General features: G+C 41.9%; 2 protein-coding genes and 1 long non-coding RNA gene across 3 annotated transcripts; 2 read left to right on the plus strand and 1 right to left on the minus strand.

Moving 5' to 3' along the window:
• The first annotated feature begins 484 nt into the window (after window positions 1-484).
• ELOA (elongin A) lies at window positions 485-9664 on the plus strand. The gene is made up of 11 exons (XM_023529397.1): window positions 485-493; window positions 1418-1504; window positions 2348-2454; window positions 3038-4220; window positions 4610-4724; window positions 5423-5578; window positions 5684-5781; window positions 7145-7325; window positions 7618-7729; window positions 8311-8492; window positions 9264-9664. The coding sequence occupies exons 1-11, from the start codon at window positions 485-487 to the stop codon at window positions 9323-9325; spliced, it is 2292 nt and encodes a 763-aa protein (XP_023385165.1). The 3' UTR covers window positions 9326-9664.
• A 9228-nt stretch (window positions 9665-18892) lies between these two features.
• LOC111738179 lies at window positions 18893-19740 on the minus strand. The gene is made up of 2 exons (XR_002779723.1): window positions 19580-19740; window positions 18893-19405 (listed from the first exon to the last, which is right to left on the minus strand). It is a non-coding gene; the product is annotated as an uncharacterized LOC111738179 (long non-coding RNA).
• Window positions 19741-19762: 22 nt separating this feature from the next.
• On the plus strand, window positions 19763-25985 carry PITHD1 (PITH domain containing 1). The gene is made up of 6 exons (XM_011357585.2): window positions 19763-20083; window positions 20769-20812; window positions 21177-21254; window positions 23632-23736; window positions 24424-24532; window positions 25054-25985. The coding sequence occupies exons 1-6, from the start codon at window positions 19886-19888 to the stop codon at window positions 25153-25155; spliced, it is 636 nt and encodes a 211-aa protein (XP_011355887.1). The 5' UTR covers window positions 19763-19885; the 3' UTR covers window positions 25156-25985.
• Window positions 25986-26562: the final 577 nt, after the last annotated feature.

The following is a 26562-nucleotide window of genomic DNA, read 5'->3' on the forward strand; positions in this document are numbered from 1 at the left end:
ATTTTAAAATTTCTTTTAAGAAAAGGAATTGGCATTAATCTTTGTACTCATAGTTAGGTGACAAGAAATACACATAAACTTTCCCCTGAGTTGGTTGGTGGTAGTGATCACATTTAAAGTGGAGGATAATTTCAATCAGTTATGAAGGTGAAACTCCCTAGATACACCACTTGACTTCTCATTTATTCCTAGTCAACAGTATTATCACTTGTGATCCAGTTGCTCTGCCTGCTGACCATATTCAGTAATTAGTGAAGTAGAATGACCAGAAAAACATACTTGCTATTTCATGTAATAACAATGTGACATAACTAATTATACCCTGGGCTACTAATGGAAAAAACAGATCTTGTTATCTAACATTTAAATGTAAAGGTAGTCAGTTATATATTTTGAACTACGTGTGCTTTGCAGTATTCCTTGAATGGTATGTACGTAAACATTTCCTAGAGAAAGGCATGGTCAGTCGTGACTTTTGGTAGAAATGGAACAAGTATGAAATGGCTAGGGAATATCTGTTTGAAGATCAAGGGTAGTGATTTAAAATCCATCCATTCATAAATGAAATGATTAATAATAAAATTTATTGAGCTTTTATAGCATTCTAGGCACCATGGCTAAGGCTACACATGAATCCTCACAGCTTGTGAAGTAGAAACAGGATCCAGTTCCTGTTTTGCTGATGAAGTAAATGAGGTTCAAAGAGGTTACTGACTTGCACAAGATCACCTGGCAAGGAGGTGACAGAGCCAGACTGAAGACTGTCTCTGACTCCGGACCGGAACTCTGTCTTAACAGCAGTGCTATCCTGATTTTGACCAAGTTTTAGGGACTCCAGAAAGGAAATGTGGCCAAACCCAGATCACTTTTCTAACCTACTCAGACATTTTTTGTTCACCATTAACGGCAATGCTCTGATTCTGGCAAGTTGAAATTGCTCTTGGTTTCCCACCGATTCCAGAAAACAATTCTGTTAAAAACTGCTGACTCTTCCTGGAAACATGATACCCATTTCCTATACAAACCTCCTCTCCTTTTTATTTTTCTCTGTGCCAGGGCCATGGGTAATTTTCATAAAATTGGTACCTTTCTCAGAAATTCTCTCTCAAAACTGGGGCAAAATGATAGTTGTTGATGACTTTTCTTAGAGTTTTGGTAGGTTTGATTCTCTTCTCTAAGTCTCATTTCCCCTTTGTGTGGCATACTGATTGAAAGCAGGGACTGTAAAGCCACAGGCCTGAGTGAATCCTGCCCTACTTGCATCCTGGGGCAAATAACTTACCTTTCTTGGGCCTGTTTTCACACTTGTAAAATAGGGATAGGAACTGTACTTATTACTGTATAACACTTAGCACTGAGTATTATTAATATTGTCAGATATTTTTATTTGTTCTAGTGAATGAGTATGATTTTATAGGAACTAATTTTTATTTTATTCTCTCTGCAGCTATTGAAATATTTGAAGAAACTCTCCACCTTACCTATTACTGTAGACATTCTTGCGGTAAGAATTGTATAACTTTAGATATTATATAAAACTATATCCATTCCCATTCCCACTGGGAGAGATTGTGCAGTAAGATTAAGAGTATGGGCTTTGGAAGCGAAAGAAACCAGACACAAGGCCAGATATTGAATGGTACCATTTATATGAAATGTCCAGAATAGGCAGATCCATAGACAGAAAGTTGATTGATTGGTGGTGGTTGGGGTGGTGGCGGTGGTGGGAAATTGAGGGGCACAGGGTTTCTTTCTAGGGTGATGGAAATGTTCTGGAATTAGTGGTGATGGTTGCACAGTAATGTGACTATTCTGGAAACCATTGAACTATTTTTAAATGGTTAAACTTTTAACCATTTGAACCATTGAACACTTTTAAATGATTAAAATGGTGAATTTTATGTGATGTGGGTTTTATCTCAAACATTTTTATTTCTAAAAATTAAAGGAACATTGGCTTTCGTATCAACTAGTCCTGGGTTCAAATCCAAGTACTGTGACTTTAGGCTGTTCATTCTTTGTAAAATGGAGCAGGTTCCTGAGTTGTAAGGATTGATTCAGATACTCTTAACTTAGTGTCTGACACCTACCATAATCACTCTGGTTATTATTGTTAAAGTTCTAAAAGTGTTTTTATTAAAGGTTTTCCTCTTCTGAATCTAGTATGCTTTGCTGCTGTGTGCCATTAGAGGTTTGGGGTATAGAAACAAACTAATTTTGTACTGAGACTTTAGGGTATAGTTTAGGAAGGAAGTATTGGGTTGTTGAAAAGCAAGAGGCCTGATTTCTTTGAAAATTGTGAGCCTTTTTCCACAACCCTCCAATAATTACTTTGTCAAATTTATAGGAGACCGGGGTTGGGAAAACAGTAAATAGCTTACGAAAACACGAGCACGTTGGAAACTTTGCCAGGGACCTGGTGGCCCAGTGGAAGAAGCTGGTTCCTGTGGAACGGTAAGAACATTACTTTGTAGGCTTGTTCAATTTCATGGTGGAAGCATTTTGAGTGTTTATACACAGAAAAATTTTTATTCCTTCTCTGCCTTATTTAAAGTATTTATTTTGCCTCAATTATAAACATAATCCATGATCATTATAGAATATTAGAAAATATTTAAAAATAGAAATAAGGATCAAAATTTCTGTGGTTCTATCATCCAAAGACAAGTATTAATACTAACATTTTGGTATGTTTCTTTCTAACCTTTTTTTAAAAGGCTTTTTCTACAGTTGTGAACAAACTGTAACAGCCCCTTTTTTAAAGTAACAAGTTAAATATGTCCCTGTGATGAAAAAAAAGTGTTAAGCATTTTCGTGTCCACAAGATGTTTGATCTTCTTTGTATCTTGTAATTAAACTTGTCATTTTCCATTTATCGAATATTAGAGTTTTCCCAGTTTTAAAACTTAATCGAGCGTCTTTGAGCAGAACACATTTACTCTGCATTCTCCTCAGCTGTTTTGTGAATTCAGGTTCCGTGAGTGTCCTCTGAACAAGGATTACACTGAGGTTTATAACTGCTGTATCTTTTATTTAGAAACACTGAGCCCGATGAACATGACTTTGAGAAGAACAGTTCCCGAAAGCGCCCCCGGGATGCGCTTCAGAAGGAGGAGGAGATAGAGGGGGACTACCACGAAAACTGGAAAGCCTCCAGTAGCCGACCATATAGTCCTGATCACAGACAGAAAAAACACAGAAAACTCTCAGAGCTCGAGAGACCTCACAAAGCATCTCACGGTCAGGAGAGGAGAGACGAGAGAAAGAGGGGCCACAGGGTTTCACCGATTTACTCTTCAGATCACGAATCTTCCGATTACGGCCATGTTCAGTCCCCTCCATCATCTACCAGTCCTCATCAGATGTCTGTGGACCATTATAGATCCCTGGAGGAGGACCACGAGCCCTTTGCTTCACACCAGAAGCCTGGAAAAGGCCACAGTAATGCCTTTCAGGACAGACTGGGGGTCAGTCAGGAACGACACCTGGGTGAACCCCAGGGGAAAGGGGTTGTGAGTCAGAACAAGGAGCACAAATATTCCCATAAAGAAAAACGCCCAGTGGATTCCCGGGGAGATGAGAAGTCATCCCTGAGCAGAGAGAAACCCCATAAGGCCATCTCCAAAGAGGAAAACCGGAGGCCCCTCTCTGGGGATGGCACAAAGGAGAAACTGCCCTCTAGTGGTGTCAAGAAAGAGAAGGAAAGAGAGGGCAGCACCAAGAAGTTTTTATCCACCTTGGAGATTGCTTCGGACAACCACCTCAAAAAGCAAAAGCACAAAAACTCAGAGAAAACCAAATCAGACAAAAACAAGCAAAGTCTAGACAGCTTAGACATAGGAAAGGGGGCAGGGGACCTGCTGCCCAAGACAAAAGAGAAGGTTTCTAACAACCTAAAGACTCGGGAAGGGAAAGGGAAAACTCCTCATTCAGATAGAAAGTCAGTGGGCTCCCTCCCAAAAGTTGAGGAGACGGATATGGATGATGAATTCGAGCAGCCCACCATGTCTTTTGAGTCATACCTCAGCTATGATCAGCCCCGGAAGAAAAAGAAAAAGATCGTTAAAACAGCCACAACCGTTGGAGAAAAAGGACTTAAAAAAAATGATTCGAAAAGCACTAGTAAAAACTTGGACTCAGTTCAGAAATTACCTAAGGTGAACGAAAACAAGTCAGAGAAGCTTCAGCTCACTGGAGCTGATTCAGCCAAGCCGAGAAAGGTAGGTAACCCCTTCATCCCCTTGGTGGCTTCCCATTCAGAGCATCTGGCTCTGCTGAGCTCCCAGGACTCACTCACCCTGCTGCTGTTTTGGTTGGCCGACTTTTATATGGCCTGTCGAATTTCAGTTTGAAGTAGTTTCCTTTGGGCCTCCCTAGGATGGGGAGTACCCAAGAAGAGTATCTGCTGAGGTGTCCCGTTGTGCTGGGCCCATCTATATGTATTTCCTGACTTAGGCTGTAGGTGTCAGACATGACACTGCTGCCCCTCCTCCAGCCCAGAATTGCCTGTGACATTATCTGCCTAGTCGGCACTCTTGGGAATGGACTGTAGGAAGGGAGGCTGTGCTTGTAGAAGAGGGCTCTCCAGTCACTAGTCTCTTCTCTGCAGGTCCCCACTGATGCATTGCCAGTGTTGCCAGACATCCCATTACCTATGATACAGGCCAATTACCGGCCACTTCCTTCCCTCGAATTGATATCCTCCTTCCAACCAAAGAGAAAAGGTAATTTTCTGTATCTGTCTTTTTAATGGAAAAAAGGATTTAAAAAATTGATTCATGCTCTGTCATCAGATTTTGGTGCATTTCCTAATTGCACAGGCTCTGGAGTTTGATGTTTTGAGTTTGAATCCAGCTCTGGCTTCTACAAGTTACAGGAACATGGGTAATAATTTCCTTGGACATCAGTTTCACATTCTATAAATGAAAATAATAATGGTATCTGCCTGTTAAGTGGATTAAAAGTGATAATGCTGGTTAAAAAAATGTAGTTTTCATAGCAAAAAGAATTTAAAATCACGTGTTTCTCAGCAAGAGATCAACAGCTAAATCATGGTTCATCCACACAGTGGCATCCTATGCAACTGTAAAAAATGTGAGAGGTCTGTGTACTGACATGGCATGATTCCTAAAATGTGGCAAATTAAAAAAAATGAGTATGTTATTAATTGGTTAAAAAGAAATAAAATACATAGTTGCTTATTTTTGCAAAAACTGGTAACTGGTTGCCTTGAGAAGGCAAACTCAAGGCTGTGGAATGGGATGGAAGGACAGTTTTCACTTACGTTCCTGTTTTTCTTATACTATTGGTTAAAAAGAAATAAAATACATAGTTTTTCTTATACTATTGGTTAAAAAGAAATAAAATAAAATGGGATGGAAGGACAGTTTTCGCTTACGTTCCTGTTTTTCTTATACTATAGCACACTCTTCACCCCAGGAAGAGGAAGAAGCTGGATTCACGGGACGAAGAATGAATTCTAAGATGCAGGTGTATTCTGGTTCCAAGTGTGCCTATCTCCCCAAAATGATGACCTTGCACCAGCAGTGCATCCGGGTACTTAAAAACAACATCGACTGTAAGTCACATGCTTCTTTCTTGCTCTCAGGCATGTTGTGGCACTGGGATCTTACCACTGGGTGGCTTGGCTGCTACTCAGTGCTTTCACCTTTGATCTCTGCAGCAATCTTTGAAGTGGGAGGTGTCCCTTATTCTGTTCTTGAACCTGTTTTGGAGAGGTGTACTCCTGAACAGCTGTATCGTATAGAGGAATACAACCACGTGAGTATCCTGTTTGGGTGGGAAGAGGGCAGTTTTCTGGCTTATGTCTTCAGAAATAGCTTTGTCTTTTTGAATTTGCTGTGGCTGAAGGGCAGGCCAGTGGTCAGATCACTGTTTTGGACATATTTGGTTTGCCTGTGGGCCTTTAACCCATTTCCCGTTTAGAAAAAAAAAGTACAGCTTGCTGCCAGCATTAATTTTATATAAACACACTCTTTGAGGCTGAAGCAAATCTGACTGGTTTTCATTGTGAAAATAAATTATAAAAACTGTTCTTACAGTTATTTCTACACAGAACTTGTCTCTAATCCTATGTAACAGAAATGTGTACATAAATTGGATTCATCAAATGAATCTTTGGCTAACAACTGTTCAAGAACGATGTAAACATAACACGTAGGAATGCTACGTTTTTTAGGATTTGACATTTTCAGCAGTTGAGAATTACTATATTTTGTAAGTGGAAACACCACTACTAAAAACAGAATAAGTAGAATGATGTCATTTATTTCCAAAGACTATCGATATGCTAGAGCGATGTGAAAACAATAAAAGTGAGATATTTCGTGGCAGATTTCGGGGGTATGGTTAGGACTGTAATCTGTGAGTTATCCGGAGGTAAACGCTGCAGCCACAAGTACCACTGGTGAGTATTCTCAGGGCAGAAGGGAAATGGGTTAAATGATATTTTTAGCACCTGCCTCTAGAGTCTTAAGTGGGTCTCCGGGGTAGAATCAAGGTGGGATTCAAAGGGAGTGAGAAAACGCTTTCCTCATCTCCCTTGAGCTTGCCCACTCACAGAGATTAAGGGGGGATTCTGGCAGCACAGCCCCCTGGGACCCAGGGTGGGGACAGACGCTTAGGTGTTGACGCTTAGGTGTCTGGTGAATTTTTAAAAGAGCACAGATGACTAGGTTTCTCCTAGAGGTATTCAGATCTATTCAAAAATCCTTCTTGTAAATGCTGGGATGTACTCATTTGATTGCATTAGCTGTTTCTCATTCTGAGGTTATAATATATCCCTCTTAGGTGGCCCACTTGCCATTACAGTTCAGTGCTCGGGAAATGCCCAGATTTGACTTCATCTTGGTTCTATCCCTTACCGATTTTTCTAAAGGAAAAGACTGATCTTAAACTAATTTTGTGGTGTTTTGTGTCCTAGCTCCACAGCCCCCCAAAAGCAGCTAGCACAGTGCCTTATACTTCTTTTAATTTAGCGATTTGATTTTTTTTCTAGAACTAGGGTATTTTAATATACTACTGCTATGCAGATCAAAAAATCATTAGGAAACTGGTAATTAAGGGTGGAAAAGAGATATGTAAGAGCGCTTGCAAGTAAATGATGTCCTGGTTCTGGTTTTAGGTATTAATTGAAGAAACAGATCAATTGTGGAAAATTCATTGTCACCGAGACTTTAAGGAAGAAAGGCCAGAAGAGTATGAGTCATGGCGGGAGATGTACCTTCGGCTTCAGGATGCCCGGGAGCAGCGGCTACGAGTACTGACAAAGAATATCCGATCTGCACATGCCAATAAGCCCAAAGGTGGGTGGGGGTGCCGATGGGATGGGGCCTGGCAGAATGGTGAGCCTTGTGCTCTAGCTGACAGCAGGGCTGTGGTGGGCTTGGCTGATGTAGGGCCTCTGGCTCCTAAATCTCTTGAATTTGCAGGAATGGTGGGGCAGGAATGGTGGTTTCTTCTGCCCCTGCTAATGCTACCCTATAGAGGGGGGTTTTCACCACTGATGAGCTTTGGGGGCACTTGAGCCTTTATTTCTTAATAGTGTAGATTATTAAAAAACAGCATCTCTGCTCAAGAAGGCATATTTTTTCACAGGCCGACAAGCAAAGATGGCCTTTGTCAACTCGGTGGCCAAGCCACCTCGTGATGTTCGAAGGAGGCAGGAGAAGTTTGGAACAGGAGGAGCAGCTGTGTCCGAGAAAATCAAGTACGATATCTGCTTCTCTGCGGTTTCCATATGCTCAGGGAAGAGTCCAAGTGCTTGTCATTTACCCTGAAAAGGCAGCCTAGGGACAAGAAGCAATTCATTTGTGGGGTGAAAGTACAGCGATGCAGGGCGGGTTCTGGAAGCTGACCTTGACTAGCTTGGCACTTGACCTCTCTGAACCTCAGCTTCCTTGACTGCAGTGTGGGCTGGATAATTATTCTTGCCTCTCAGAGGGATCAAGATTAAATGGAGCACAGGGCCTGGCTTCTGAGAAACATTCACTTATACTTTCCCTTTCCTCATTAAGCAAAAATGGGTTTACTATGATGACTAATTTAATCTAAGTCACCTTGGCATTTTCACAGTGCAGATTTACACATAAACAATGAGAAGTTGAGGTTATCATTCATTCTGAAATGCTGAAGCTATCATCTCAGAGCCATCACCAGAATCTAAGGTGCTGAGTTTCATTGGTCAAAGCCACGAAACTGAGTCTACCTCAGAAAGGCCAGCTTCAGGCTCTTGGTGCTGAGGGCAGCTTTCTCATGCTTGTGACTAACCGGCTTTGTTCTGTGATACAGGATTAAGCCAGCCCCATACTCCACAGGAAGCAGCCATGCTCCCTCCAGCAGTGGCAGCAGCAATAGCTTTAATGCCAGCCCCGAGGAGCTGGCATATGATGGCCCGAGCACCAGCAGTGCCCACTTGGCGCCTGTGGTCAGCAGCACTGTTTCCTATGATCCTAGGAAGCCAACTGTGAAGAGTGAGTAACTTGGGGTTCCTGCTCAGATTTCAAAACTAGCATTTGAACCCCTATAATGTCATTACCACCACATCACATTTTGTGTTTTGGATGTAGCATATGTATGATGCCTTGCTCATAGCTTGTCTGAATGTCAGTGCCTCCTTTCTCCTGCTTATTCATATGCATGTTTATTTTTTAAATGATGATTATAGTGAATATTCATTTTGGCACTATTCCCAGTATTCTGAGGTGTCCTAACTCAACAATGGCGTCATTCTATATTCATTTCAGGTCCCCTGGGAGGGTGGGAGTCCTGGCCTAAGCTTCGGCTGTGCTCAGGTTAACCAGTTGAGAGAGCAGGCTAGCCTTCCTTGGGTGGTATGTGCATTTAGGTCCTCTTAGACCTGTTGCTACACTGGACAGATGGGGGTGGGAAGGGAGTGATTTTGCCAGTTTGGAAGTTGGTGAAGCAGAATTAAATTCTGGCTCTGTGTGGCCATTAGAGTCTGAACTGAATTCCAGTTCTGCCACTTACTGTTCAACCAGGGGCAGGTTGGCCAGTCTGCGTCCTGGTGAGGTTGTTAGAGAGATTGTTCTGGGCCTGGCAGGTGCTCAGCAAGTGTTAGCTGTATGCCGCTGTTTTTATTGTGGTGTTAGCTGACAGCTGCTACTTGCATCCATTTAAGGGGTGGTGCAGAGCCAAGACTTTGGCTTTGATTGTAAACCCCTGGTGGTAAATGTCTAAACTGCTATGTATCTGAAACAATGGCCTTATTTCTCTTTTCACAGAAATTGCCCCAATGATGGCTAAGACAATTAAAGCTTTTAAGAACAGATTCTCGCGACGGTAAACTGAGGACTTGCCTTGGAGATGGAATTTGGGGGTGAGGAATACAAAGACAGTGGGGGTTGGGGAATGGAACTTCCAAAGGAGACGGGAGTCTTTTGCTCTGTGGAAGCTTTGGTCTCCGAATCCTGCACGGTTTGCAGGTGTTGCACCTGTGAGCCTCTGTGCCGCAGCCACTGCCTCCCTGCCTGGAGAACACTTCAGAATTCTGAAGAAGATGTGAAGCCTCAGTCTCACTGAGGATTTTAAGGTCAATTATACTTTTGTTGTTAATTAGCTTCTTTGTAAACTATAAGACATAGTTTTAATTAATAAATATTGCCCCCAGATTGTATTTATATTACCCCCAGGTTTTTCTGTTTTTGTTTTTTGTCCTCTTCCACACACTTAGCTTTTTATTTTCGGGGTCCTTTATTAAAGTTAGACAAAAGCCTAGTGAAAGCCATTCTCCCATCCCAGTTCAACTCTCCTGAGTGGATTCTCATCCAGCAGAAGGTCTGGGCATCCCAGAGGCCTGTGTGCTGTCTGTTCCACGTAGGGCAAGGCGGGGGTCTTGGGCTGCCTCTCCTAGAGGGGAGCCTCCACGTGCAGACAGGAAGTGTTTGGGCTGGACTCCTCACCTCTGAGACCCTGCTCAGTGTTGCTTTGAGTTCCTATGCAGGTGCATCTCTTCTTACTCATTAAATAGTATTTATTAAGGGGGGGTTATTTGTAAAGGTCTAGAGTCTTTCTTCCATCCTTTTTGCCAGTTCCCACTTTTTTTTTTTTTTTTTTGAGGCTTACTAGAAGATATAGAACCTTGGGAAATCTATTTGCACAGAAGCCCAGCATTTTTACAATTTCCAGTTTCTGATTCAAAACTTTAGGGTTTTTTTCCCTCCCCTGGCATGGAGGAAAGACAAATACATGGCAGGGCTTTTGTAGCCGCCCCCACCCCCCCAATACAACTTTAGAATTTTAAAAGCCAGCACTTTAATCTCTTGATCTCTATGAATTGCTACTAGAAGTGAATGGTTTTAAAAGTTGGAAATTGGTTTTCTTTTTGCTCTATTTAAAAAGATCACGAGATTGGAAGAGCACAGCAATTTGCTATGTTTTATAGAGAACTCTACAGCTAAAGCTTTTTTTGAGCGTTTAAGCCAGAATTTGGAGGGAAGGGCCAACTTAGCAAAAGTGTCTGAGCTGAGGCATCAGGATGGGGTGAGCTGCAAGGGCACCCATCTGGTTTGGGAAGGGAGGATCTCGCTTTCACGTTGACATAGGAACAAGCTCAGAACTAGGAAGACAGCGTCAGTGCCCTTCTTGGCTGCCGAAGAGCACTGATGTAGTAGGAACCCACCTGGTGGTGACCCAGGTGGAAGCTATAAATTTGAGGTGCCCGTCCTCATGAAACCTGAGGGCGTGATTGGTGTGACAGCCTGAAGAGCTTGGCAGTCAGTCCCCTCTACATGCTCACTCAAAGCCCAGAATTGGAGCCCACAGTTTTTAACCAGCCTGGAGACCTCAGTTAGACTAACTTTAAAGATTCCACAGCAGCGCAGGAAATCTGTGCAGCAAGAGCTGCATTGTTCAGTGAGTGTTGCTTTGCAACGGGACATAAGTATTGCTGTGTTTTAATTTGGTGTATTTTTTAATTGAGTTAAGTGTTATTTCTCTTGATTGTTTGTATTACCATTCCACCCCTTTCCCCTAGCGTGCTCTGCAAACCTGATATTAGGAAGCCTCTTACCTAAAACCAAATGAGCATCTGGGTCAGGTGCCAGGTATCTGTTGCCTAGAATAGCTTCCTCGAGGTATCCACGACCTTAAATTTGTCTCTTAGCTGTGTGTTCAAGTCTTTGTCATTGAAACCAGTTTTTCATATTTCAGATTCAGATGTGTATGGTTTAATTTCCTTTATTAGGCGTCTTTAGGCAGGGAGGGGAAAAAAGACATATATATGTTCATCCCAACATCACTACCATAAAGATTTTTGATCACCCCTGTTTGCATAGAACCAGATCTTTCCCCTCTCCCCCTCCAAGAGTGTCTGCATCAGGGATGTGACTTGGTGAGAAGAGTAAGGAGGGAAGAGGAAAAACCAGATTTCTAAATGACCTCCTCACCTGGGTTATTGAAACGGCTGCAGAGCAGACACGGGATGATGTTGAACCTTTGGTCTCATTTGTGAAAACTTGTGCAATTTTTTTTCTGTGCTACACTACATACAAATCACCAAGTTACAAATTAACCGTTTGTGATTGCTGGTGTAATGAGCAGATTCTTTGGGGCTTTCTCTTTCTTTCCAGGAAGCGGGAGGAAAAGGAGCAAGGTATCATCCTGCTCTTCATTTGTATTTTGGTCCCAAAATGTAAATACAATTTTCTATGTTACTTTTTTGTGGTAACTACCAAGATGAATATTTTAATTAGATAAGTTATATGAAAAGGAAGAAAAATTCCATGTCTAAATAAAAAAAAAAAAAATCCCATTTACTGTTGTCTTTCTTCCTTTCTCCCTTATTGTGTCAGAGAATGGAAGTTGGTAACAAAGTGTCTGGTTTGTGGGCTGTGAGACAGAGATCTTCATCCTTGGGCTGGGCCATAAAGGATGTTGGATTTTTGTCTGTAGCAATAGCAGGATTGGGAAAGGGGAAAGAGCCCTGCGAGCAAAGGGAGGAACTCATAAAAAATGAGCACCTCGTGGGGACCAGGCACTGTCCTTTGTTATTCTTGGAACCCTGGGACTGAGTTATTAGCCCCATTTTACAGTTAGAAGCTGAGGCTCAGAGGGGTGAAATAACAGCCAAAGCCACATAGCTAGTAAGTAGCAAAAGGAAAGGGTTGGAAACACACATTCTTTGACTGCAAAGTGTGTGCCACTCCACCATTCAGTCACTTCTTGGGAGTTGTGAAAGACACAGGTAGGTCTCCTCAGTCTTACACTGGTTTCTTAATGAGAGCATAATGAACACTAATGCAGAAAGGTGAGTCAACAGAGAATTAATGAGAACCTGCTGTGTTGGCACTGGCCGAGATGCTGGAATTTCAGCATTTGCTAATAGAGCCAAAGGCTTGGTTTTAGCTCCTGCACATATTGAGTGGGCCGGATCTTACATCAAACCTACAACATCTCATAGCAACACAGTTGTATTCTCTCTTCTCTCTTAAAGAGGGCATTCTTGGTGTATGGGCTGGCCTTATTTTTCCCAGTTCTTTACTGGATCTAATTCTCACTGTTAGAAATCAGTATGCATTGAAGTTAGTTATGGAATGTGGTATCTGATGGATGACTTTATCCAGAATTTGTAAGGTAACCCTTTGTCCTTTATTCATTAACTCTACATTTGCTGAGCCAGGACCTGTATTAGACCATGGAATACAGAGTAACAGTCAAGTCTGGCGCTTACAGTCAGGTAAGAGTAACTGATCCCACTGGTTATGCACTTGCTACGTGCCAGGAACCACTGTCTCATATACATTGTCTTGGTTATCACAACGATCCTACAAGGTAGGTAGTAAGAGCCCCATTTTAAAAATGAGAAAACCGAAGCACGGAGAAATTAAGAACTTGCCCAAGGTCATCAGTGTGCAGTGGTGCTGTGTATTGGCTTGACTCCTAAGCACATTCTCAGTCACATTTAACCATTTCATACACAAACACACATACCCAGTGTTTGGCTTCTGCAGCAAAGCTGACTCCAGTGCAAAAAGATGCCCAAGCCAAGGCCATAATCATTTCTAAGAATGACTTTTTTTCTCTGTTGTATATAACTGATGCCCAGAAGAATCATCTACCTGGCTTATCACTTTGACAGATGCTTCTTCCTTAGGGTTTTTCCACTAGCGTTCCATGTACACTTGAGTCTCTCCCTAGTCATTGGCTAAATAGTGAAATAGGCGGTTTGTCTTCATAAGCCCCCAGACTTCTCTTTCTGTAATGCCTACTGTCTCAACTCTCTTCAAAAGCTTCTGAGGAAGGTTCAAGCTATCAGAATTTGATATAGTTATCTATACCTGTGTTTCTCAAGCATAGAATCTCTGGGGTTGGGGCCTCATGATATGCATTAAAAAAAAAAAAGGCAACCCAAGTAATTCTTAACATGTACATTAAAGTTTGAGAACTGCTCCAGAGGATTTGTCACAAATAGTTTAAAAGCTCTTCACAGTTGGCGCATTGGTCAGGGCTGGGAAGCTTGCACATTCAGTCACAGCAAATATTTGTGTTGTCCTCACTCTTGTCACTGAATAAGATAGACATGGCCCCTGTCTTCAGGGAGATTTCATTTAAGAGGGAGACAGTAATCAAACAACTGTACAAATCATGGTTTAAAATACAGATTTCTAGGCCCCGCTGCAAAAATCTGTTTGAACTGTACAAATCATGGTTTAAAATACAGATTTCTAGGCCCCACTGCAAAAATCTGTTTTGAATAGGTCAGAAGTAGGATCTGGAAATATGGACTTTTTTATAGGCCTCTCCCAGTGAGTTTGATGAGCAGCCTCGTTTGGGAATGCCGAGTATAGTGGAAAAACAATGCATGAGCTTTGGAATGAATCAGATCCAGGTTCAAATCCTGACTCCGCCATTCTAGCTTTGTGACACCTCTCTGAGCCTCAGTCCCCTCAACTGTACAATAGTAATAATGGCACCCCACAGAAATTCTTGTAAGGATTCAGTGAGAAGGGGTGCCCAATAAATTTTGGTGTCATTCTTTCATTCCCTCTAAGTGTGGAATGAAAGGAAAAGTTTTGTTTCCTATTGATGGGAATCGAAGCTTTAGGGTCACAAGCTAGGAACTATTTGGAGATAAGCGATTCCTTCTGGATTACTGAAATCTTAGCCACTCTTAGCCCCTACTGCCCCAGACAGCGCTAGTTCAACTTGTTCATTCATTTATTTATTTATGTATTGGGCTCCTAGCTATTCTATCGATTCCATTACACTATAGTCCCTAATGACCACCAAAAGGGCAGCTTCTACCTAATTTCTTATCTCGAGGGTTACAAACTCAAATACCAGGAGTTTGGTGTAAGAGTGGTGGGAAACAAGGAAAATGAGAGCTATTTACACAGCTCCACCTGATTGTTTCCGGGTGGAAGGCAGGGCCCAGTGTTACCATATTGATATTCTGAGTTTTAAAGAAAAGACAGAAATCTAGACTTCTATATAAAATGTCCCAGTTTTTTAAAACCCTGTGCCACAACTATATGCAATATATCATAAAACCTATATAAAGTGGATCATTTTCCGGAAAAGTACAACTTAGCAAAATTGACTCCTAGAGAGATGGCAAGTCTAAATAGACTAATTACCATAAAAAAAAAAAATAAAGTAATTGGAGAGCCTCCCCTGTAAAAAAGTCCCAGGCCCAAGACAGTTTCATAGGGGACATTCTTTCAACCTTAACGATCATGTAATATCTATGCCACGCAACTATTCCAAAGCAAAGAAAAAGAAGGAAAAGTGCTATTGAAGAAAGAAGTCATGCCTAAAAGGGGTTTATTTAGGATTGTCAGGATAATCAGACTAATTAGGATATGCTAGGGCGGTAATTCTCAACTGGAGGTGATTTTGTCCCCAGCAAGACACTTGGCAAAAATGTTAAACATTCCACGATGCATAGGACAGCCCCCACAGCAAAGAATTATCTGGCCTAAAATGTCAATAGTGCTGAAGCTGAGGAACGCTACACTTGGTTATGTTCTAGTAACAGCTACCAAATCTCAGTGGCTTGAAACAATGTTTGTTTCTCACTCACGATGGGGCTCTGCTTTGTGTCATCCTCACGCAGGGACCCAAGCTAAGGGAGGAACCATCCCCGTGCTTCTAAGATTTTCAAGACAAATGAATATTGCTCTGGCTGCTAAGCTATGTCCAAAAGTGACATCCATCATTTCCATTATATTTCATTGGCTGCACCTAAATTCAAAGGGACAGGGATGTATGATTCATCCATAGGCCTGAACACAGAGAACTGGAAATATTTGCTAACAGCTTCAAAGCCTCAGATAGTCCACAAGGCTACCCAGCCTCAAATCCTGTACTTCCTAAATGTGTGCCCTTGAACGAATCACTTAAAAATTCTCAGTGTCTCAGTTTCTTCCCCCCAAAATGAGGAAAATACATCAGCCTTGCAGAGCTATCATATAATGATTTAATAAATTAAAACATGTAAAGTGCTTAGAACAGTGCCTGGCACATAAAAAGAGCTCAAGACATGTTAGCCAAAATGTCGATGATGAATTAGGTGAAGTATCCAACATCGAATGGGCATTTAGTAAAGGATTGTTGTTATAACTGAAACTCTGAAGAAAATGACTTGTCCAAGGTAACCCAGCTGGTAAGTTCAGCATGGTGGTTAAGAGCCTGAGCTCTGGGATCTCAGCTTGGCACATAGTAGGCATTCAATAAACATTAATATTGGGAGAAGGCTCAATGTAGTTAAGAGCACAGACTCTGGAGGCCCACTTCCTGGGTTCAAACCTTAGTTCCACTACTAACCAGCTGTGTGACCTTGGGAAAGTTACTTAGCCACTCTGTGCCCCAGTTGTCTCATCTATAAAATGAAGATAATAATAGGACACCTGTAATTATAAAGGTTAAAAAACAGAAGTAAAGCCCTTGAGACAGTGCTTGGCAAATTATTAGTTAGCTATCACTGTTACTATACTCTCAGTTTGCCATAAAGAAATATTCAAAAGTAACAGAAACAGTTTCTCCCAGGCTAAATGAGACAGGAGTTAAGGGAAAAGGGATAAAATTAATCAGTTCTCGAGCTACCGAAATGTTTGCAGATAGAGCTGGGGAGTAGGAGAAAGAAAAATGTTGGAAGCTTTTCCTACCTGCCCCAGATAGTCCTAGAAGTCAGTCAGAATTTCCATTTGTCCTTAAACATCCCTGCAACATAGGACTGCAAGAGAAAGGACAGGCAGAGTAAACGGAGGCAAAAGGCATTATTCCCAAATCAAAGGTACCTCGTAAAGGCTGGTCTCTTCAGAATCCAGCCTCCTAAGCAACTGCAGTTTCCCATCTAACCAGACAGGGGTGCTGAGCTGAAAGTCTTGCTGTTGGCAATAGTTATAGACACTAATTAACCTTCTCCTTTGGGACAGATGTTCTAAGCATTAGTCATACATTATCTCATATTACCCTCATCATAAGACCCTACAAAATAGGTAGTCTCATTATTCCCATTTTATATACGAGAAATCTGAGGCTTAGAGAAGCTAAGCAACTTGCCCAGCAGGCCGTATCTAATATTTGTAGAACTGGAGCAAGAGTACAAATGGAAGCATACTTAAAAAGTTGTAAATGAAGCTAATAAAATGTTAAAACAAAATACAGCTTATTCTGGTACTTTGACAAATAAACTTTGTCAAAGTTTGTCAATGACCCGGAAGGCTATAGTCAAATTTCTGAGTCTCTTGGAACTCCGCACTAGAAGGTAGTAGAAGTGGGGAGAACAGGACTCTAGCCCCACTTCCCTTCTCTTCATACCCCTAAATATGTCTCCCTGCAAGGGGCCTTGTGCACATGCATGCAGATGGCCTGACCTGTATGCTCACATTCTGTTATAGGGTTTCTAAATTGAAAGAGTCCTTCAAGTATCCAGCATAATGAATAACTAAAGAGCCACAATATCATCAGAATACTAGGGACCTAGAGAAGATTTTAAAAGCTTCCAGAAAAGGAGTGTTGGGAAACTCAAAGAATCGGGAATCGAAATGACATTGTACTTCTCAAAGCTAGAAGAAAACAGAGCAGTATCTTCAAAATTCTGAGAGAATTCAATCCTCAGCCAAATTACCCAATAAATATAAGAGAAGAATAAAGACATTTTCAGTGGTCACTTAACATGTATGATAGGGTGGTAGCCACCTCTAAGGTGGCCTCTAATGAGTTCTACCTCCTGGTATTTGCGCCTTTACATAGTCCCCTCACATCTTGAATATGGATGACCTTTGGAATCATGGGCTATTGCAGAATAGACAGTATGTGACTTCTAAGGCTAGGTCGTAAAAGACATTGTGGTTTCTATCATGTTCTGTCTTGGATCACTTGCTCTGGTGAAAGCCATCATGTCATGAGGACACTCCTATGGAGAGGTCCATATGGCAAGGAATAAAGGCCTCCTGCCAACAGTCCATACCGACTTGCCAGCCATGTGAGTGCACCCTCTTGGAAGGAGATCTTCCAGCCCCAGTCAAGCTTTCAGAAAACTTCAGGCTCATGAGAAAGCTGAGCCAGAACAACTGAGCTAAGCCAGAAATTGTGAGATAAATGTTGTTTTAAGCCATTAAGTTTGGGAGTAATTTCTTATACAACAAAAGATAACTAATACAGGTATATTTGGGAAGAGAAAAGAGCCGCAGTGTTTTGCAGTTCTTCCAATCAAAAGGTGAAGTTTATTTTTCTACCCTTGAATTTGAATTTGGCCAATGAAACTTGTTTTGGCTTAAGGGGCATTAGCAAAACTTATAGAAGCTGAGAGTTAAAAAGTGCTTGTGCAATTGAGTCTTCTTTCTCTTGCTCCTCGAACTCTGCAACCGCCACCATGTGACTACATCAGGTAGCCTGCTGGAGACATGTGGCCCATCACCTCAGCTGACAGCCAATATCAACTAGACATGTGGGTGAGGCCATTCCAAACTATCTAGCCTAAGCCAACTGGCCCAGAAAAGATCTTCCCAGGAAATCTACAGAATCATGAGAAATAATAAATGCTTGTTGTTTAAGGCTTTTAACTTTGGGGCGATTTGTTACACAGCATAAGCTAATTGATACAACACATTTACTTCATATGCACCTTTTATTTCAGGAAATTATAGGATATACTCAAAGCCTGGTTACTTCCTAACTTTATCTGATTTTGAGCAAGTTAATTCACATGTTTCAGCCTCAGTTTTCCTCATCTTCAAATTGGAGGTGACATTTGGCAATACTACCTATCTCTTAAAGTTCATGTGACAAATAATTGAAATGAACTACATAATGTGCTGAACACAATGACTGGCACATAATGCTCAATAAATCAGTAAACGATGACAATGATGAAAATGACAGGAAAGAAGCCAAAAGTGAGCAAAAGTCCTGAGTAAGGCCTGTGTTAGTCCTGCACTGGGACATGATCTTTCAAAGAAAGGCTATTGAGTATATCATTCAATTAAACATATACTAAGCTTCTACTACGTGCCAAGCCCTTTGCCTGAAACTGTGATGTGAAAGCATGACATTGAGCTATTCTGAACTAGAACCAAGCTTGCCTATTTCACAAAGAATTGAACTAGAACATCAAAATATTTCTGAATGAAACTTGAACATTTGGATATTTTGGTTTGTATTTCGCCAGCCCCTAGTCTTGCCTGGATGCTCCAGAGCCAGAAGTGAAGGGCAGGAGGTATCCAGAATATTCCATAACTTCCTTTACATCCTCTATCTTTTCTCCTTCCCACCAAGGAGTAAGAACACAGTCTATCCTGAAACCAAAATAATTTCAACTCTAAATAGTGACTCTCAATTCTTTTAACCTCAACCCACGATATGAAAACATTTTAACATTGCACCTGAGTACACAAACCCAAGACTTAAAATGTGTGACACATTCTTAATTTTTTTATTATATTGTTTTATTTTTTGAATGCTGGTCACAATCCTCTGAGTGGATTTTAAGACTCCATTAATGGGACACAACCAGCCGTTTGAAAAAACTGCTCTTAATTATCACACTCGGAGGGGACTTAAAAGTCATCTAGTCCAATCCTTGTACTTTACAGGAAGTAAACTGAGACTCAGAGAGGTTAAGTCACTTGTCCAAGGCCACACAGCTAGAAAGTGGCAGTGCTTGGATTTGAATCAAGATCTGACTGACTCAGCTATTGAATTCTTACCATATGTCAGCCATTGCGCTGTTCTTTAAGTGCATCATTTAATACTCACTGCGATCCTATGAAACATATTATCATTCCCACTTTACAGACGAGGAAAGGAAGTCTCAGGATGGGGAAAATGACCTATTCAGAGTGTCCCACCGTCAGTAGCAGACCCAGGATTTGTCTTCAGATCCGGCCGTCCATAAAGCCTCTGCTCTCGACCGCTAGGCCCACTGTGAAGAAAGTGGTTTCAAAAGTGGGTTTATGAGCTCTAAGCACCTAAGCATGCACATGTGAGGCAGAGATAACGTTGTGCTCCCTGCTCTCCAGGGCCTTATCATTGCGCACGCATTTCTCCACCAGCTCCCCCAAACGAGATGGATTCGAAACCCAGCGCCACCATTTACTCGGAACGCCAGCCTAATCATTCTGCCCTTCGGTTTCCACATCTGTGAAGCTGGGATAAGCAATAACATCCATTTCCAGGACTGAAAGAGTCAACATGAATTCCCGGGCACTGGGAAGCCCTTGTCCAAAGCCAATACTCCGCGAGCCCCGCCCAACTTCTCCCTGGACGCATGCGCCGCACAGGGGCGCCTTTTACGACGCAGCGGCCACGGCGCGCTTGGCGGCCGGAGCGGAGGGAGCGCGGTGCGGAGCGCGGTGCGAACCGCGGAGACAGTTCGAGAGGACGCGCGGGGGGCGACGTAGTTATGTCGCACGGACACAGCCACGGTGGGGGCGGCTGCCGGTGCGCGGCCGAACGGGAGGAGCCACCGGAGCAGCGCGGTCTGGCCTACGGCCTGTACCTGCGCATCGACCTGGAGCGGCTGCAGTGCCTCAACGAGAGCCGTGAGGGAAGCGGCCGCGGTGTCTTCAAGCCGTGGGAGGAGCGGACCGACCGCTCCAAGGTGGGCCTTTCGGGGCCTGGGGCGGGCCGAGGCGGGGTCCCCTGCGGGGCGTCGGGCCGCCCGTCTGCTCTGGCAGCCTCATTCCTGAAGTTAAAAATAACGACAGCGCGATTGCCAAGCCCTTTCCCGTGCCCCTTTCCTGCCAGCCTTTTGGGAGCCGAACAGGATCGAGTCTCCCCATTTTGAAGAGAGAGGAACTGAGGCCCAGAGGAAAGGGGGGCGCTTTGGCAGTGCACAGCCAACGTTCTGTTCCAGGGCTTCGGTGGGTAATGAGAGAGAATGGCCATGAGGGCGTTTTCTTAACTTCTAACCGCTAGTTGCAGTGGCTGCCTGACCATATCACCTGATGAAGACCAAATACTAGCCCTAGGGAGCTGAAACCTTTTATCCTATCTAGAATATTTACCGTTGTGGGGTCACAGCCATTTGAAAGTTGTGGACCGCATATGCACAGATTTTGCGCACAATTTCAGGAGGCTAGTTGGCCCTGAAGTTCATTCATGGGCTCCCGCAATAAGAACCCTCTGATTAGATGGTCTGTGACTATTAAGTGCCGGAAAACCGAGGGAGGTTTACTATTTATCTTATTGCACCCCACTTGTAGAACAGGGTAGAATGTACCTGAAATTGTAGGCTCTCAGCAAATATTTGTTGCTTTCTCCCTTCCCCTCCCCACCCCGTCTAGTTTGTTGAGAGTGATGCAGATGAAGAGCTTCTGTTTAATATTCCGTAAGTATCTCCTTGGTGTTTGCCTCAGGCTAAATAGACTGTACCCAGTTGCTTTATCAGAATTCATTCATTGGTTGTGTCAAGAACCATCTGTTTGTAGAAATGGGGTAAATTACTGTGGTGGGTTTGAGGAGGAAAACATCGCTTTCTTGGTGCAGACCAAAAAAGATGTATTTGTTGAAAGATAAAAATGAAGGTAAATTTCTTAGACTGCAGAATGCAGGAGGCGGACAGGATCTTAGAAATTATCTGGTACAAGTCTGACACATGAAGCCCACAAAGGGGAAGGGTCTTGCCCAGGGTCACACAGATAAAGCAGAGGTTCAAACTCATGTTGACAGCCCTATGTTTTGCATTCTGGCAGTTTTACAGGCAATGTCAAGCTCAAAGGCATCATTATAATGGGAGAGGATGATGACTCGCACCCCTCTGAGATGAGACTGTAAGTGGCAAGGGCTTAGGCCCACAGGAAGCTTCTAATTCTCTTTTCTCTGGTAGCACTTTATTCCTGAATAATATTTTTTCTTTTTATTGGGTTAAATATCTCCTTCCCCCGCTAAAAAAAATCTTGGTCTTGTTCCGCATCAGAATACACTCATCTCTTCCTGAATTAATGAGTTTTTTAGATTAAGCATCTTTAAGAACAATAGTTTGTCTCTTTTCAAAGTGCTTGCTGTGGCACCATTTGTTCAGAGAGCATCCTATAAATGCCAGTTGTTGATGACTTTGCAATTTCCTTAATAACCCAGCTGCAGATCTCAAGTGATCTTTATAGATTCTATTCGAGCTTCAAAATGTCCCCTTGCTATTTCATACAGTTATAATCTTTGTGTGTATTTTGTTGACATGGAATTACTCCACTTGTTTGTGTGGCCTTTAGTTAGTAAAATTCAATATTCCTCTTGCAACACTAGATCCAACACTAGAACTAGTACTCCTTTTAAACAACTTGCTCAAAAAAAAAAGAGGACTGCTTTTAGAGTGTTGGAGAAACAAATATCAGAACTTAAAATTTTTTTTCTGAAAAATTGATCAAATTAGAGACTCATTTATGTGGGAGATGGACTGACTTGAGAAGGCAACTAGACATGTGGCCTTGTGGTTAAGATTGGGCTCTGGAATAAACTGCTGGGGTTCAAATTCTGGCTGTATTACTTGCTAGCTGCATGGCTTTGAGACATTACTTATCTTCTCTATGTCTCAATTTTCTCAGATGTTAAATGTCAGTAGTAATAGTATGAAGCTCATAAGATTGTGGAAAGAATTGAGATAAAACATGTAAAGAGCTTGCAATGAGTCAGGAACACAGTAAGTGCCCAATTTTGGGAGAGCAGGTGCAAGTACTTACATAGCCCTCGGTTCTAAGCACTTTACACATATACTTTATTGAAGCTATCATTGATTATATCATCACTTTATGTGCCATTAATAAAGAAAAAATATTGCCTGTTCAAATATGACATGTCATTGAAACATCCAGAAAAGTTAAATTGAGACTTAAATCAATGAAATTTGAACACAGGGTGTTAGATGATATTAAAGAATTGTTAATTTTTGTAAAATGATATGATAGGTATTTTTTAAAGAAGTCCTTATCTTTAAGAGATACATACTGATGTATTTATGAGTGAAATGATATGTTTAGGATTGCTTTAAAATATCAAGCACAAAATGGGAGAGATAGGCAAAATTGGCATAATGTGGGTTACTGAAGCTGACTGATAAGTGTTTGGAGATTCGTTATTTTCGCTGCTTTGGTGTGTGTTTGAAATTTTCCATGGTAAGATTTTTTTAATAGGTTTGTCTCTTAGAATTGATTCAATTTAATCTCCACGTCAGCTATATGGGATATGTACTATCACTATCCCCATTTTACAGATGAGGAAACAGACACAGAGAGGTTAAATCACTTGCCCAAAATTATACAGCTGGTAAGTGACAGAGCTATTCTTTAAACCTAGGAAGTCTGGCTCCAGAGACACTGCTTTTAACTTCAGTGCTATACTGCCTCTCATAATGCTGCTCGTAAATGTTCACCATTATTATTATTGTCTGCATTATTCTTAGATCACTTTGAAGCAAACATTTGTTTTCTTAAATTACATGCATTTTGCTGCAGCTAACATCGAGGCCCCTCCTGGGTGAGTGTGTTAATAAAACACTCTAAAGATGGTAGGGGTGTGTGTCTCTCCATCCTTTAGAATTTTTGAAGTATAGAGGAGACAGCAGTTTTTTGAAAAATTTTTTCTTCATTAGCACTTTTACTTGACTTTCCAAAAGCCCGTTGTGAGTTTGCATCCTTTTGTGCTCTTTTCAAAACAGAAATCCCCAAATTGCATTTTTTTAAGAATTGTAATATGACTCAGTACACAGGGTAATTTTGAACACAAAAAATGCTTGAGCGTTGGGTTACCTGATCTTATCTCTTAACTGTGTTTAATGTGTTTCTGCCAAAGTATTTCCGCCCCCCGCCACCATGAGTAAGCTGTTTTATTTAAACATCCTCAGCTTGGTCTGAATGCGCTGAGTTGCTTATTTTCTCCATGTATTCACTGCATGTGACCTAGTTTGAGCTATCTCTTTGTGTATTGCTTCTCATGTGATCCTAACCCACTCAAAGATGCCATTGGCTTACGTTGCAAGTCTCAGCTCTTTTCTTGTTGGATTAAAGATATTTGTGTGTAAATGCCAGTAAAATGCCATTTCCAAAGTTTGATCTTCTTTTGATAGAACCGAAGGCAGTTGAATCAATAGGAAGTTTTGAAAAACTGAAAAACGGGATAATGCACTTTTCTTGATTTTTCTTCCCTTTTCTTTAGGTACAAGAACATTCCACAGATGTCCTTTGATGATACAGATAGGGAGCCAGACCAGACCTTTAGTCTGAACCGGGACCTTACAGGAGAATTAGAATATGCTACAAAGTAAGCACTGGGCCTGTCTTCCATTCTCTGTGGCTTCTGAGGAACATCAGGCACTCCCTCATTTGCAATGAACATACACGCATTAGCACTTACCAGGCTTGCAATTTATTTTTGGCCCATCTCCTCTCTTAGCATCAGAAACAAGTTAACAATGGATTAGGCTTGATCCTTGGTTTGGTCAGTTTTTGGCAGAGGTTCAATGCAAGCGACGGACTTGTTAACTCTAAGCAATTGGCACATTTGAATGAGTTCCTAGGTGGTCTTAGGAAAGATGTTTTCAGAATTCCTCTGTGCATGGTTGGCTTACATTAGGCCAAGTCACACGTGACTACCTTATTTCTTCGCTAGTTCTCTCTCTTTCCCAAGGTGAAGTCAACACTGGACTTGCTTTAGAATCCCTGCTTGATCATACAGCATTTCTTAATCCTGCTCCTTGAGGGCAGGGCCAGTGTTGATTTTTTTCGATCCCTGTTGCCTTGGGCAGGATCTGGCAAGTGCTCTTGGTAAATGTTCATGGAATTAGTTGCTTGTCTGAAGGAGAAGAATGAGACACGAGACCCCAAGAATGTTCTCTGACATTTGCCTGGGTTTTGCCACAAGCTGGAGGTGGAATTATTCTTAACATGTAGTCAGATACTCTCTGAACTCTAACCTATGTCTTCTCTCTCCATTCCTTTCGTCCTCTAGAATTTCTCGTTTTTCCAATGTCTATCATCTTTCAATTCATATTTCAAAAAACTTTGGAGCAGATACCACAAAGGTCTTTTATATTGGCCTGAGAGGAGAATGGACTGAGGTAAGACAGGGTCGGAAACCCTCCAATATTTGCATATATCTGCATGCCGTGGTAGTGAGAGCTTAAGGAAAGGAAAAAGAGCAAATTGAGATGTTGCTTGCTCCCAGTCTGTTCATAATTTTCTTGGTTTCGTTACTGTAAACTCCCTCTCATTTGACAGGCAGTAGGTATTTTTAAGGGAGTGGGAATAATACAGTTAATACTAATTTAGTTTTTCACTTCAAAATTCTGTCCTTCATTCAACATTTTTGATAACCTTTCTTGTTCCAGGAATCAGCGATAAGATGATAAACAAGCTAGATATGGTCCTCTTGTCGTGGTGCCTCCAGTATAGGGAGGGGAATGAATCTTCTGAGTTATGGGGTGAATCAATAATGATCTCTGCAGGCTTCTCAAGAGAAAAAGTATCAGAAGGGGAAAGAGATTAGATGATGACTTCTAGAAATGTTCCTGAATAAGGACTCCTCCAATGTGTGGTCTGGGAAGTGGCCAGGTGACCCAGCCTCTCAATTTTCTTGCAGCTTCGCCGACATGAGGTGACCATCTGCAATTATGAAGCATCGGCCAACCCAGCAGACCACAGGGTCCATCAGGTTACCCCACAGACACACTTCATTTCCTAAGGGCTGGCCACGGTTCCCACGGAGGCCCTGTGTCAGTGATGATGTATGACAACCTGTTGGGAAGGACAAAAAGATGGGGCTCCGGAGAGAGTTGGCTGCCACAGCCTCTGCCAAGCTTTGTCTTTAGGGCTTGCTGCAGAAACCTGGTCTATGGAAGATACCACACCACCAGGGAGGGTTGTGTGGGTGCCAAGGGGACAATCATGGTTCCTAGGGCCCTGCAGAAATTGGGTCTTGGGCTGGTCAGCATCTGGCAGTCATGGATAATGCCTGCCTTTCCTGTCAGTGTGGCCGTGGGATTCCAGGTGTCTTGTTTTGTGGCAGGATTTTTTGTGTGACTTGTTTTTTAAAAATGGAAACTATTCCTGGGCTGCAGTAAACTTTTTGAAGCCTCAGCATTGTGTTTGTTTTAGCCATCAGGAGGGTCTCCAACTAGAATTTCATGTCCCTGCTTGCTCTTTCTCCCTGTCATCGTTCAACATTCTTGTCAAGTTGTCCAGCTTGGAGTTGTCTGTAATACACTAATGTCCCATGGTTACAGCTAGAAGAGCAGATGATGCTTAATTAAGAGCTTGAGGAGAAGGTCTTTTCCTTTTGCCTAGCTAAGCAGTGTGGGGAGAGCATGGGTGTCATTACTTCATTTGCGGGTATCTTGGTCGAGGTAAGATTGGGACTTAGTTAAGATTCCCCTTGGGATGACCTTAATGTTTATTAGCTTCTAACTAGTGTTGTAAGGCCAGTGCCAGAATTTGGAGATCTCAGTTCTTCTGTTCATGGCTTTTTATTCACTGTGACGAATAAGCTTCCTAATAAATCCTTGCCAGACTTACTGTTTGTATATTCTTTTGAGTTCTTGATAGTACTGATGAAGCTTACTTTACCAGGACCTATATGGAACTTTGAAATTTGTTATTGTTTTGGACCAGTTAGATTGTAAATGTGACAATTATATCAAGACTAGATCAGTTTCTCCAGGAAAGGTCAAGCTTGATTCTGTACAGTAGGCTAAAAACATTCCTACACCCACCTACTCACATTTTATAAAGAGGAGGGCGAGGTTAAGTACTTATATTTCATTTCTCATGAAAAGAAGTAACTTGTAGAATGACATTTAAAAAAATGAGGAAGAATAGGTTCTGGAGCTCATCAGAAGAAACGAGGGCAAGGAAAGTGAATGAGCAGCACGTGAAGTGTGAACTTGGACCCAAGACTTTGGACTTAAATTTTGAAATTTAGGAGAACAACTGGAGAAAATTTAAGTATCTACAAAGAGGATTTCAAATGGTCGATATTCTTTCCCTTGTAAAAAATAGGAACAGTTGATAATGGGAACTGGTGTTGAAACTGATCCTTGAGAGAATTCCTCTGAGGGATTAGCCCACACTGTTGGGAGGTTATGCCCATTAT

Source organism: Pteropus vampyrus, unplaced genomic scaffold (assembly GCF_000151845.1).
Source record: "Pteropus vampyrus isolate Shadow unplaced genomic scaffold, Pvam_2.0 Scaffold36, whole genome shotgun sequence".
NCBI lineage: Eukaryota > Metazoa > Chordata > Mammalia > Chiroptera > Pteropodidae > Pteropus > Pteropus vampyrus.

Bases quoted from the DNA above. Each gene is read 5' to 3' on its own strand.
- ELOA (XM_023529397.1), top strand. The intron at 2,455-3,037 runs GTAAGAACATTA...TCTTTTATTTAG, and splicing joins AAGCTGGTTCCTGTGGAACG to AAACACTGAGCCCGATGAAC. The intron at 7,326-7,617 runs GTGGGTGGGGGT...ATTTTTTCACAG, and splicing joins ACATGCCAATAAGCCCAAAG to GCCGACAAGCAAAGATGGCC.
- PITHD1 (XM_011357585.2), top strand. From the start codon at position 19,886: ATGTCGCACGGACACAGCCACGGTGGGGGCGGCTGCCGGTGCGCGGCC. The intron at 20,084-20,768 runs GTGGGCCTTTCG...CACCCCGTCTAG, and splicing joins AGCGGACCGACCGCTCCAAG to TTTGTTGAGAGTGATGCAGA. The intron at 23,737-24,423 runs GTAAGCACTGGG...TTCGTCCTCTAG, and splicing joins GAATTAGAATATGCTACAAA to AATTTCTCGTTTTTCCAATG.